This window comes from Apodemus sylvaticus, chromosome 5 (assembly GCF_947179515.1).
Source record: "Apodemus sylvaticus chromosome 5, mApoSyl1.1, whole genome shotgun sequence".
Classification (NCBI taxonomy): Eukaryota; Metazoa; Chordata; class Mammalia; order Rodentia; family Muridae; genus Apodemus; species Apodemus sylvaticus.
This window is the reverse complement of record NC_067476.1, coordinates 94,296,030-94,308,489: the sequence shown is the minus strand read 5'-3', so window position 1 is coordinate 94,308,489 and position 12,460 is coordinate 94,296,030. Positions and strand designations below refer to the sequence as shown.

Genomic DNA, 12,460 nt, shown 5'->3' with positions numbered 1-12,460 from the left:
AGACCCCCGCGATGTTGGTCTCGGGTTATATTTGCATACCTCAGTCTGATTTCTCTGGCGACCGAGAACCAATATGGAGGCCTCGTAACTGACTGGCAGGAGGCAGAGTTCTGATGTAGCTTCTGTGTGGTGAAAGGCGCCTTAAATCCTCCGCTGCTTGCAGCCTGGCTGGCCAGCGATGGCCAGTAGTCGTGGGCGCAGGGTCTGCCTGGACCCTGTCCGCTTGGTTCTACTACTGATGGCCCTTCCTCTGGACCAGCCGCTGGTCGATATATTTTTTATCTACATTTCAAATGATTTCCCCTTTCCTAGGCGCCCCACTCCCAGAAAGTCCTGTAAGCCCCCTTCTCTCCCCCTGTCATCCCACCCACCCCTTCCCACTTCCCATTCTGGTTTTGCTGAATACTGCTTCACTGAGTCTTTCCAGAACAAGGGGCCACTCCTCTTTTCTTCTTGTACCTCATTTGATGTGTAGATTATGTTTTGGGTATTCCAGGTTTCTAGGTTAATATCCACTTATTAGTGAGTGTATACCATGATTCACCTTTTGCCTCTGGGTTACCTCACTTAGTATGATGTTCTCTAGCTCCATCCATTTGCCTAAGACTTTCATGAATTCATTGTTTCTAATGGCTGAATAGTACTCCATTGTGTAAATATACCACATTTTTTGCATCCACTCTTTTGTTGAGGCATACCTAGGTTCTTTCCAGCATCTGGCAATTATAAATAGGGCTGCTATGAACATACTCGATCATGTATCCTTATTACATGGTGGGGAATCCTCTGGGTATATGCCCAGGAGTGGTATAGCAGGATCTTCTGGAAGTGAGGTGCCCAGTTTTCGGAGGAACCGCCAGACTGATTTCTGGAGTGGTTGTACCAATTTGCAACCCCACCAGCAGTGGAGGAGTGTTCCTCTTTCTCCACACCCTCTCCAACACCTGCTATCTCCTGAATTTTTAATCTTAGCCATTCTGACTGGTGTAAGGTGAAATCTCAGGGTTGTTTTGATTTGCATTTCCCTAATGACTAATGAAGTTGAGCATTTTTTAAGATGCTTCTCTGCCATCCGAAGTTCTTCAGGTGAGAATTCTTTGTTTAACTCTGTACCCCATTTTTTATTAGGGTTGTTTGGTTTTCTGGAGTCTAACTTCTTGAGTTCTTTATATAATATTGGATATTAGCCCTCTATCTGATGTAGGATTGGTGAAGATCTTTTCCCAATTTGTTGGTTGCCGATTTGTCCTCTTGATGATGTCGTTTGCCTTACAGAAACTTTGTAATTTTATAAGGTCCCATTTGTCAATTCTTGCTCGTAGAGCTCATGGTATTTCTGTTCAGAAACTTTCTCCCTGTACCAATGTCTTCAAGGGTCTTCCCCAGTTTCTTTTGTATTAGCTTCAGAGTGTCTGGCTTTATGTGGAGGTCCTTGATCCATTTGGATTTGAGCTTAGTACAAGGAGACAAGGATGGATCAATTCGCATTCTTCTGCATGCTGACCTCCAGTTGAACCAGCATCATTTGTTGAAAAGGCTATCTTTTTTCCATTGGATGTTTTCAGCCCCTTTGTCGAGGATCAAGTGGTCATAGGTGTGTGGGTTCATTTCTGGATCTTCAATCCTGTTCCAGTGATCCTCCTGCCTGTCACTGTACCAATACCATGCAGTTTTTAACACTATTGCTCTGTAGTATTGCTTGAGGTCAGGGATACTGATTCCCCCAGACTTTCTTTTGTTACTGAGAATAGCTTTAGCTATCCTGGGTTTTTTGTTATTCCAGATGAATTTGATAATTGCTCTTTCTAACTCTGTGAAGAATTGAGTTGGGATTTTGATGGGTATTGCAGTGAATCTGAGGATTACTTTTGGCAAAATGGCCATTTTAACTATATTGATTCTACCGATCCATGAGCATGGGAGATTTTCCCATTTTTTGAGGTCTTCTTCCATTTCCTTCTTCAGAGTCTTGAAGTTCTTGTCATACAGATTTTTCACATGTTTGGTAAGAGTCACCCCAAGATACTTTATACTGTTTGTGGCTATTGTGAAAGGTGTCATTTCCCTAATTTCTTTCTCAGCTTGCTTATCCTTTGAGTATAGGAAGGCCACTGATTTACTTGAGTTGATTTTATAACCTGCCACTTTGCTGAAGTTGTTTATCAGCTGTAGGAGTTCTCTAGTGGAGTTTTTTGGGTCACTTAGATAGACTATCATGTCATCTGCAAATAATGATAGTTTCACTTCTTCCTTTCCAATTTGTATCCCTTTGACCTCCTTATGTTGTCGAATTGCCCGAGCTAGTACCTCAAGTACAATATTGAAAAGATAAGGAGAAAGGGGGCAGCCCTGTCTAGTCCCTGATTTCAGTGGGATTGCTTCAAGTTTCTCTCCATTTAGTTTGATGCTGGCTACCGGTTTGCTGTATATTGCTTTTACAAAGTTTAGGTATGTGCCTTGAATTCCTGTTCTCTCCAAGACTTTAAGCATGAAGGGATGCTGAATTTTGTCAAATGCTTTTTCAGCATCGAATGAAATGACCATGTGATTTTGTTCTTTGAGTTTGTTTATGTAGTGGATTGTATTGATGGATTTCCGTATATTGAGCCAACCCTGCATTCCCGGGATAAAGCCTACTTGATCATGGTGGATGATCGTTTTGATGTGTTCTTGGATTCGGTTGGCAAGTATTTTATTGAGGTTTTTTGCATCGATGTTCATAAGGGAAATTGGTCTGAAGTTCTCTTTCTTTGTTGGATCTTTGTGTGGCTTTGGTATCAGCATAATTGTGGCTTCGTAGAAGGAATTGGGTAGTGTTCCTTCTGTTTCTATTTTGTGGAACAGTTTGAAGAGTATTGGTGTTAACTCTTCTTTGAAGGTCTGATAGAATTCTGCACTGAAACCATCTGGTCCTGTGCTTTTTTTGGTTGGAAGACTTTCTATGACTCCTTCTATTTCTTTAGACATTATGGGACTGTTTAGATGATCTATTTGGTCCTGATTTAATTTTGGTATTTGGTATCTGTGAAGGAAATTGTCCATTCCCTCCAGATTCTCCAGTTGTGTTGAGTACAGGCTCTTGTCGTAGGATCTGATGATTTTTTGGATTTCCTCAGTTTCTGTTGTTATATCTCGCTTTCAGTTCTAAGTTTGTTAATTTGGATACTTTCTCTGTGACCTTTTGTCAGTCTGGCTAAGGGTTTATCTATCTTGTTGATTTTCTCAAAGAACCAGCTCCTGGTTTTGCTGATTCTTTGTATGGTTCTCTTTGTTTCTACTTGGTTGATTTCAGCCCTGAGTTTGATGATTTCCTGCCTTCTACTCCTCCTGGGTGAAATAGGTTCTTTTTGTTCCAGGGCTTTCAGGTGTGTCATTAAGCTGGTAGTGTATGCTCTCTCCATTCTCTTTTTGGAGGCACTCAGGGCTATGAGTTTTCCTCTTAGCAGTGCTTTCATTGTGTCCCATAGATTTGGGTATGTTGTGTCTTCATTTTCGTTGTGTTCTAAAAAGTCTTTAATTTCTTTCTTTATTTCTTCCTTGACCAAGGTATCATTGAGTAGAATATTGTTCAGTTTCCACGTGTATGTGGGTTTTCTGTTGTTTTTGTTGCTATTGAAGACCACTTTTACTCCATAGTGATCTGATAGGAGGCATGGGATTAGTTCGATCTTCTTATATTTGTTGAGGTCTGTCTTGTGACCAATTATATGGTCGATTTTGGAGAAGGTACCATGAGGTGCTGAGAAAAAGGTATATTCTTTAGCTTTAGGATAGAATGTTCTATATATATCTGTTAAATCTAATTGGTCCAAAGCTTCAATTAGTTTCATTATGTCCCTGATTAGTTTCTGTTTCCTTGATCGGTCCATTGAGGAAAGTGCAGTGTTGAAGTCACCCACAATTATTGTGTTAGGTGCAATGTGTGCTTTGAACTTTAATAAAGCTTCTTTATGAAAGAGGGTGCCCTTGCATTTGGAGCATATATGTTCAGGATTGAGAGTTCTTCTTGTTGTATTTTTCCTTTGATCAGCAAGAAGTGTCCCTCAGAGTCTCTTTTGATGACTTTGGGTTGAAAGTCAATTTTATCTGATATTAAAATGGCTACTCCAGCTTGTTTCCTGAGACCATTTGCTTGTAAAATTGTCTTACAGCCTTTTATTCTAAGGTAGTGTTTGTCTTTGACCCTTAGGTGTGTTTCTTGTAAGCAGCAAAATGTAGGGTCCTGTTTATGTATCCATTCAGTTAGTCTATGTCTTTTTATTGGGGCATTAAGTCCATTGATGTTAAGAGTTATTAAGGAATAGTGATTGTTACATCCTGTCATTTTTGACGTTATTTTTTAAATTTGATTGGTTAACTTCTTTTGGGTTTGATGAAAGGTTACTATTTTGCTTTTTCCAGGGTGAAATTTCCCTCCTTTTATCGGTGTTTTCCTCCTATTATCCTTTGTAGGGCTGGGTTTGTGGATAGGTATTGGGTAAACTTGGTTTTGTCATGGAATATCTTAGTTTTTCCATCTATGGTGATTGAGAGTTTTGCTGGATATAGTAGTTTTGGCTGGCATTTGTGTTCTCTTAGAGTCTGCATGAGATCAGCCCAGGATCTTCTAGCCTTCATAGTCTCGGGTGAAAAGTCTGCTGTGATTCTGATAGGTCTTCCTTTATATGTTACTTGGCCTTTTTCTCTTACTGCCTTTAATATTCTTTCTTTGTTTAGTACATTTGGTGTTTTGATTATTATGTGACGGGAAGTATTTCTGTTCTGGTCCAGTCTGTTTGGAGTTCCGTAGGCTTCTTGTATATTCATGGGCATCTCTCTCTTTAGGTTAGGGATGTTTTCTTCCATAATTTTATTGAATATATTTGCTGGCCCTTTAAGTTGTAAATCTTCACTCTCATCTATGCCTATAATCCTTAGGTTTGGTCTTCTCATTGTTTCGTGGATTTCCTGGATATTTTGTGTTACAAGCTTTTTGCTTTTTGCATTTTCTTTAACTGTTGAGTCCATGGTTTCTATGGTATCTTCAGCATCTGAGATTCTTTCTTCTGTCTCTTGTATTCTGTTGTTGATATTTGCATCTATGTCCACTGATTTCTTCCCAAGGCTTTCTATCTCCAAAGTTGTCTCCCTTTGAGTTTTCTTAGTTGTTTCTACTTCTGATTTTAGATCCTGGATGGTTTTGCTTAGCTCCTTCACTTGCTTGTTTGTGCTTTCCTGTAATTCTTTAAGAGATTTTTGTGTTTCCTCTTTCATGACCTCAGCCTGTTGACCAAAGTTCTCCTGTATTTCTTTAAGTTTTTTTTTTGTGTGTTTCCTCATTATTGGCTTTTGTATTCTCCTGGATTTCTTTCAATGATTTTTGTGTTTCCCTTGCAAGGGCTTCTAACTTTTGATCCATTTTCTCCTGAATTTCTTCAAGTATGTCCTTCATGTGTTCCTGTACCAGCATCATGACCAGTGATTTTAAATCCAAATCTTGTTTTACTGGTGTGATGGGGAGCCAGGGCATGCTGATAAAGGAGAATTGGGTTCAGATGCTGCCATATTGCCTTGTTTTCTGTTAGTGACATTCCTGCATTTGCCTTTTTCCATCTAGTTCTCACTGGTGTTAGTTGGTCTTGTCAATGCTGGAGTCAGCAGTGCAAGTTGCCTTTTCCCAGGTGGCCTCTGGTGCACAGCTGACCTCCTGCTCTGCCTGGAGACAGGGTGCTGTGGCCCAGGCTGTTCAGATCCAGAAGCAGACCCCTGAAGGCTCCTGCCAGGGCCTGCTGGACTCACCGGAGCACACTGACTCCTCCCAGCCGGCCTCCTGGGTGCCCCTCTGGCCTCTTGCAGGACCTGGAGATGTGGTGTTGCAGCCCAGGCTGTTCTGGATACCACAAAGGAGATCTGAAGGCTCCCGCCAGAGGCCTCAGGACTGGTACCTAAGTTCTGTGCTGCTGGAGCAAGCTGTGTGCTCAGTCTGCCTCTGGGTGCACACCAGGCCTCTTGCACTTCCTGGAGACAGAGTGCTGTGGCCCAGGCTGTTCAGATCCTGAAGCAGACACCTGAAGGCTCCTGCCGGGGCCTGCTGGACTCACCAGAGCACACTGACCTCTCCCAGCCAACCTCCCGGGTGCCCCAGTCATTTGATTTCTTGATTATAAAGATTCTGACTGGAGTGAATGGAATCTCAAAGGAGTTCTAATTATCACTTCCCCAATCGCTAAAGCTATTGAACATTTTAAAATGTTAAGCATGTTAAACCTTTTAAAATGTTTCTTTTCCTTTCTGTCACAAAGTACATCCCAAACACAACCTCCCCTAACTCCCTTCCTCTCCACACCCTCCCACCTCCATTCTTTCCCAAATCCACTTCTCCTTTATTTCCTTTTAAAGAAGGACATGCCTTTTATGGTATCAACCATACAGGATATTAAAAAATGCAATAAGACTAAGCACAAACCCTCATATCAAGGCTGGAAGAGGCAACCCAGCAGAAGGAAAAGAGTCCCATGTGCAGACAAAAGATACCCCCAGTCCCACTATTAGAAGTTTCACAAAAATCCTAAGCTAAAGAGCCACAGCTTGTAGGCAGAGGATATAACACAGACCCATGCAGGCTTTGTGATTGCCACTGCAGTCCCTGAGAATCCCTATGGACCCTGCTTAGTTGACTCTGTGTGTTGTGTTCTCTTGGTATCCCTGACCCCACTGCCTTAATCAATCACTCCTCCCTATCTTCTACAGGATTCTATAAGTCCTGTGTTTTACATAATGTTAGGCTGTGAGTCTCTGCATCTGTTTTCATCAGCTGCTGGAAGGTGATTCTCAGATTACTAGGATAGGTGTCAATCTAAGAGTATAGCAGAAGATCATTAAAAGTCATTTTATTGACTCTTTTCTTTTTGTCAGTCATATGGGGTTCTACCCTTGGATGCTGGGCTGCCACCTTTTGTGGTTCCTGGCCATTCAGACAATGCAAGGCCTGAGCTCCCACTTATGGCTTAGACATTAAGTTAGACCAGTCATCAGATGGCCACTCCACAAGCTCTCAACCAGCATTACCCCAGGGCATCTTGCAGACAGGAGAGATTGTGGGTCTAAAGTTTTGGGACTGGGTTGCTTTTCCAATCCCACTACTTGGAGACTAGCCTTGTTACAGAAGATGAATTGTTCAGGATCCATATCTTCCAAAATATTTACTAACATTGTAACATTTCTCTTGAGAACTTGCTATTTGCCTCTATAGCTCATTTTTATTAGGTTGGTTTCTTCATAAAAATCTCAAGTCATTATATAATCTTAAATAGTAATATTTTGTCAAATATATAGATGGACAATATTTTCTCCTATGTAGCAGACTATATCTTCACTCAATTGACAATTTTCTCTGTTCTACATCTTCTTAATTTCAAAAAGACATATTTGCCAGTTGTTGGCTTTATTCCCTAAGAAACCAGCGTCCTATTTAGGAAATGCTTCCCTAGCCTATATTTTATACTACGATGGTGGTTTGAGTGAGCCATAGTCTTCTGTATTTGAACATTTGATTAGTTGGTGGTGCTGTTAGAGTTATGGCAACCCAGCCATATATACCTTTGCTGGAGAAGTATACATTCCTCTTGGAATATATATCTTTGCTGGAGAAGTGCATTTTGGGAGGTGGATATTTAGAGTTTATAGCCTCATTTTACTTCCAGCTCATTCTCTACTCTGTGTATTTGACTGGCAATGTGATTAGCCAGCTTCCTGATCCAACACCTACTGCTTCCTTGCTGTTGTGGACATCACCTCTGGAAGCATATGACATAATAAACTATCCTTTTAGCTGGCTTTGGTCATGGAATTTTATTGTAACACAGTAACTAATTCAACTACCTACTTTTTTCTCTGACCGCTTCAGAGTTCCACATTGATTTTACCACTTTCTGTTGTATAACTGCTCTAGCTAATAATATAATTCCTACTTTGAATACTGGCACAGAAAGTATCATTCTACTGATTTTTAATAGAGTGTTTCAATTTTTTCTCCATTTACCATGATGTTGGCTATAGATTTATAGAGTGCAACATGTATTATCCTGAGATATCTTTCTTCTAGCATTAGAAAGCATGATATTTTTATCATGAAGTGATGAATTTTGTTAAAGGCTGACTCTGCCTTTACAGAGATTAATATGTAATCCTGATTTTGTGACTATTTATGTATCAAAGAACATTTGTTGATTAACATATGTTGAACCATCCTTTTCTCTATGAATGTAGTCAAATGCGTCCCAACATATAATGTTTGATATTTCTTGAAGTCTGCTGACAAGTATTTTGGGGCACTTGCATTTGCGTGTGCACATGTAACATACAAATACACGTAATTTTAAACATAAATTATTTGTAAGAGGAATAAAAAAAGTTCCTATACCTGAAGACCTTAAAGCATTCCCTCATCTATGTCTAAGAGCTTCCTTCAGAGAGATGTTATTCTGTAGAAATTTAGATTTGCTTTATTTTTCCTATATAAACAAATGCAACTCCTGTTATTCATTAGTACATATCAGACAAAATACCATATATAATCATGAATATGCATATCAAAATAGGCAAGAAAATATTTTTCTCAGAAACTGGTTAACAATGAACATCTATATTTACTTAAGACTGATCAGAGTCCAAGTGTTTAATAGTTTGTCTGTATCCCATTATCTGGCTAAGTACTCTCATCATTGCCATTTTCATTTCTTGATTTCTGAATGTATAGATCACTGGGTTCAGAAAGGGAGTGACAATTGCATCAAATATAGGCAGAAATTTATCCAAGTGTGTGAAAGAATAAGGCCATGTATAGATGAACATCACAGGACCAAAGAATAAGATGACCACCATAACATGAGCTGAAAGTGTAGACAGAGCCTTGGAGGAACCACTTGAAGAGTGTTTCTGAACAGTAAATATAATGACAATATAGGAAATGATCAATATGAAGAAAGAACCAACAGACATGAATCCACTGTTGACTGAGATCAGTAATTTCAATCTGTATGTGTCCATACAGGCAAGTTTGATGAACCTGGGAAAGTCACAATAGAAGCTGTCTAAAACATTTGGTCCACAGAATGGTAAGTTTACTACAAAAGCCAGTTGAAACGAAGAATGCATAAAGCCAATCACCCAGGAGGCCACTGAAAATAAGATGCACATTCTTGGACTCATAATAATTAGGTAATGAAGAGGTTTACATATGGCCACATACCTGTCAAAGGCCATGGCTATGAGTAAAACCATTTCCACACCACCAATGAAGTGAATGAAGAAGATTTGAGCAACACAACCTCTAAAAGAGATGATTTTATGCTTTCTAAAGAGATCATACATCATCTTGGGGGAAATAACAGAACATACACCTAAGTCAATGAAAGAGAGGTTAGCCAACAGAAAGTACATTGGAGAGTGTAAATGAGGGTCAGATGCCACAGTAAAGACAATGAGAGAATTTCCTGTGATGCTTGCTACATAAAATATGGAGGAGAACACAAAAAGAAATAGTTGGATGTCCCAAGAGTTGGTGAGTCCCAGGAACACAAACTCTGACACGATAGACTGATTCACAACTTCCATTGGCTTTGTGCGTAATGATACCTGAGGAAGAAAATGGGAGAAATTATAATATATAAAGAGAAAAGGGGAATCTCCAAGTTGTGAAAACTGTTTTTACTAAAACTTTGCAACTAAAATGAATACAGAGATGTGAGCAAGTTCTAATCACAACTAATAACAAAAAAATCATAAATTAGTTTTAAGTATAACTAAACACCTATAACAAAATATTTCATCAAAAACTCAAAAGATGATAAGGTTTAATAGATGTTTCTTAAAGGACCTTTGACCTTCTTAAAGGATATTTGGACTTTGAGAGATAGCTCATCTGTTAAGAACACTTGAAACTCTTGCAAAAGACCCTAGTTTTGTTCTTGGCAGGATGTCAAGCAGCTTACAGCAGTTCTAGCTGTAAGGAATTCAAGTCCAGTGACTCTAAAGATACCTCTTCATTTCCATGAGGTTTCCACAATTATAGAACATAAACTTTTGGACAAAGACACATACACATAATTTTTGAATGAACCTTTAGGATGAGGATTTGTTACAAATTGTTGATGGCATCGTAAATTAACACATCCATTTTTTTTTAAAGAATACGTACGTATGGAGATGTTTTAAATATTAAGTTGAGACTAGATTTGCAACATAGTATTGATATGTTTATCTAATATATTTAAGACACTGGATTTTCTCCTCAAGAATGCATACAAAAAGAGAACTGAGCAGATTATAAGGTAGAAAAAAAAGACAAGAGAAAAGATTAAAATAGAACTACCATATAATATAAAACTTGTCACTTTAATGGTATAAATAGAGAAAAAACATTATCATGTCAAAATGTTTTCCATTTCCATTTCAGCATTTATTATAAAAATTATGGTGAACAATCTTTATTTATTAATCATTCATAAACACATGGATTACAAACACACATACACACAATAATGTAAGAGTATTTCTTCATAACTCTATGGAATTCCTATACCCCATTCAGTAACACATTACACTATTCACATCATTTTTATTGACCAAAAACAACATTTCAAATGTAAAATTAGTGTATTTGTTCTCACAGAACACTATGCCTATTATTAGTATCCAATACAAATTTAATTCACTTATTAATTCTCCAACAGCAATACGTATACAGCTTTATTCTCATTAGTGCATTCCAAAGTTTAGAATCAGGAAACTTAGAAAATGGAGGAAAGTATTTGTTGAAAATGAAAAGTTGTGTATTTATGTTCTTAAGCCACTTAAAATATATGATTATATAATTTAAGATTGAATAGAGTTGCAAAGTAATAGAAAAATAAACTGTAAATTTTGCTTTTAATATCTCTAACTCTACCCTAAGCTTGTCCTAAGCATATTTCCTCTGATTTTTGTCTTCCTTACTATCTCTTTAAAGTTCCCTTCCTGATCTGTTCCTGACTTCCAAGCTAGATTGATTAACTCCTTTCTCTCTCCCTCTCTTTCCTTTCTTCTTAATACACACACACACACACACACACACACACACACACACACACACACACAACTTCCTAGAGTGCTGCTAAGATTTAAAATTTGCCTTTGCTGACATGTTTCCCTTTTAAATACTAAAAATTATTATCAAGCTTCAAAAATTGATCATAAAATAAAAATGAGAACAAAATGAAAGTGTCAACCTAGATCATATGGAATGCACACAAAACAACTATCAAATATGAAAAGCTAGTATATAACTGGTTAAAAATGTGAAAGCTTACTGTAAATTAGGCATAAAATATTTGAATTATAATTTTATCTCCCCCACTTAAATCTGTCTGTATTTTCACTTTGCACATTGTTAGATCATTCATTTAATCAATTATCATTGAGCACAGAATGCCTAATTATGACATAAGTTTAGAAGAAAATAACATAAAGTTCTTTGACTGCTCAAGGCCATTTACAATGTGGTTCTAGCTCAAAGGTTCTCAGGTACTTAGCCTTTTCCAATACTTCAACTGATGTTAAATGACTATTTTCCTGTGCTGTTCAGTTCCTTTCCTGACTGCTCTCTGCTTTGCTCTATGCTCCCACAAACACATTCCTTTAGAATATAATTTGTTTTCACCACAGTTCCAACTCAAACTAACATCTGACAATAAGCAATTTAAGCATTGCTAAGTTTACTTCTACCTGTTTATTTACCTGAATGAGAACAAATGTATCTTGGCATAGTTCTGGGTCCCTGTGTCCTCTCACATGAAGTGCCACATGGAATCTTCCAATAGGGAGAAAAAAAGCTAATTATATATACCTCAAGAGGCTGCTGACCAAGAGGTGCTTAAAAACATTGTAATTTAGAAGGATCACATAGATACAGGATTTTCTTCTCTGGAGACTTACTTGGTGTGGCCTTTGTGACAAGAAAATATTTGTAACTCACAGTAATGTAAGAACAAAAATAGAAATGAAATAGGTTTTGTATCTTTAGCCTATATGGATACAATTATTAATAATCATTCATTACTCTTATTCCTTAATATTAGGTAAGTATATCTAGAATTAATTGAAAGAAACCAATGTGCTAATTATAATGTTCTTTGGGAAGTGAAATGTCTAGGAAACTTTTTGTTTTCAGTAAAAAATAGGTTGTATAATTATAGATGTGTGCCCAGATTTAGATGTAGAAGATTTAGAAGCTGATATGGTAAGTAAACCTCAAAAGTAAGTAAAATAACCAAAATAGTCATCAATTGATCATAAAATAAACAATGTTACACATATTCAATTAAAGTCCTAGAGACCACTGGGAACAAAAAGGCTATGACTGTTTCACAAGAATAACAACACAGTTTATCAAAATGGTAGATAGCAGCAGAGCATGATAATATACTGTTGTGCATAAAAGTAA

The 12,460-nt window shown here is 37.8% G+C and overlaps 1 protein-coding gene across 1 annotated transcript; it reads right to left on the bottom strand.

The window, feature by feature from the left end:
* Window positions 1-8,631: 8,631 nt before the first annotated feature.
* Window positions 8,632-9,594, bottom strand: LOC127684516 (olfactory receptor 4F3/4F16/4F29-like). The gene has a single exon (XM_052181429.1). The coding sequence runs from the start codon at window positions 9,592-9,594 to the stop codon at window positions 8,632-8,634; it is 963 nt and encodes a 320-aa protein (XP_052037389.1).
* Between the last annotated feature and the right edge of the window lie 2,866 nt (window positions 9,595-12,460).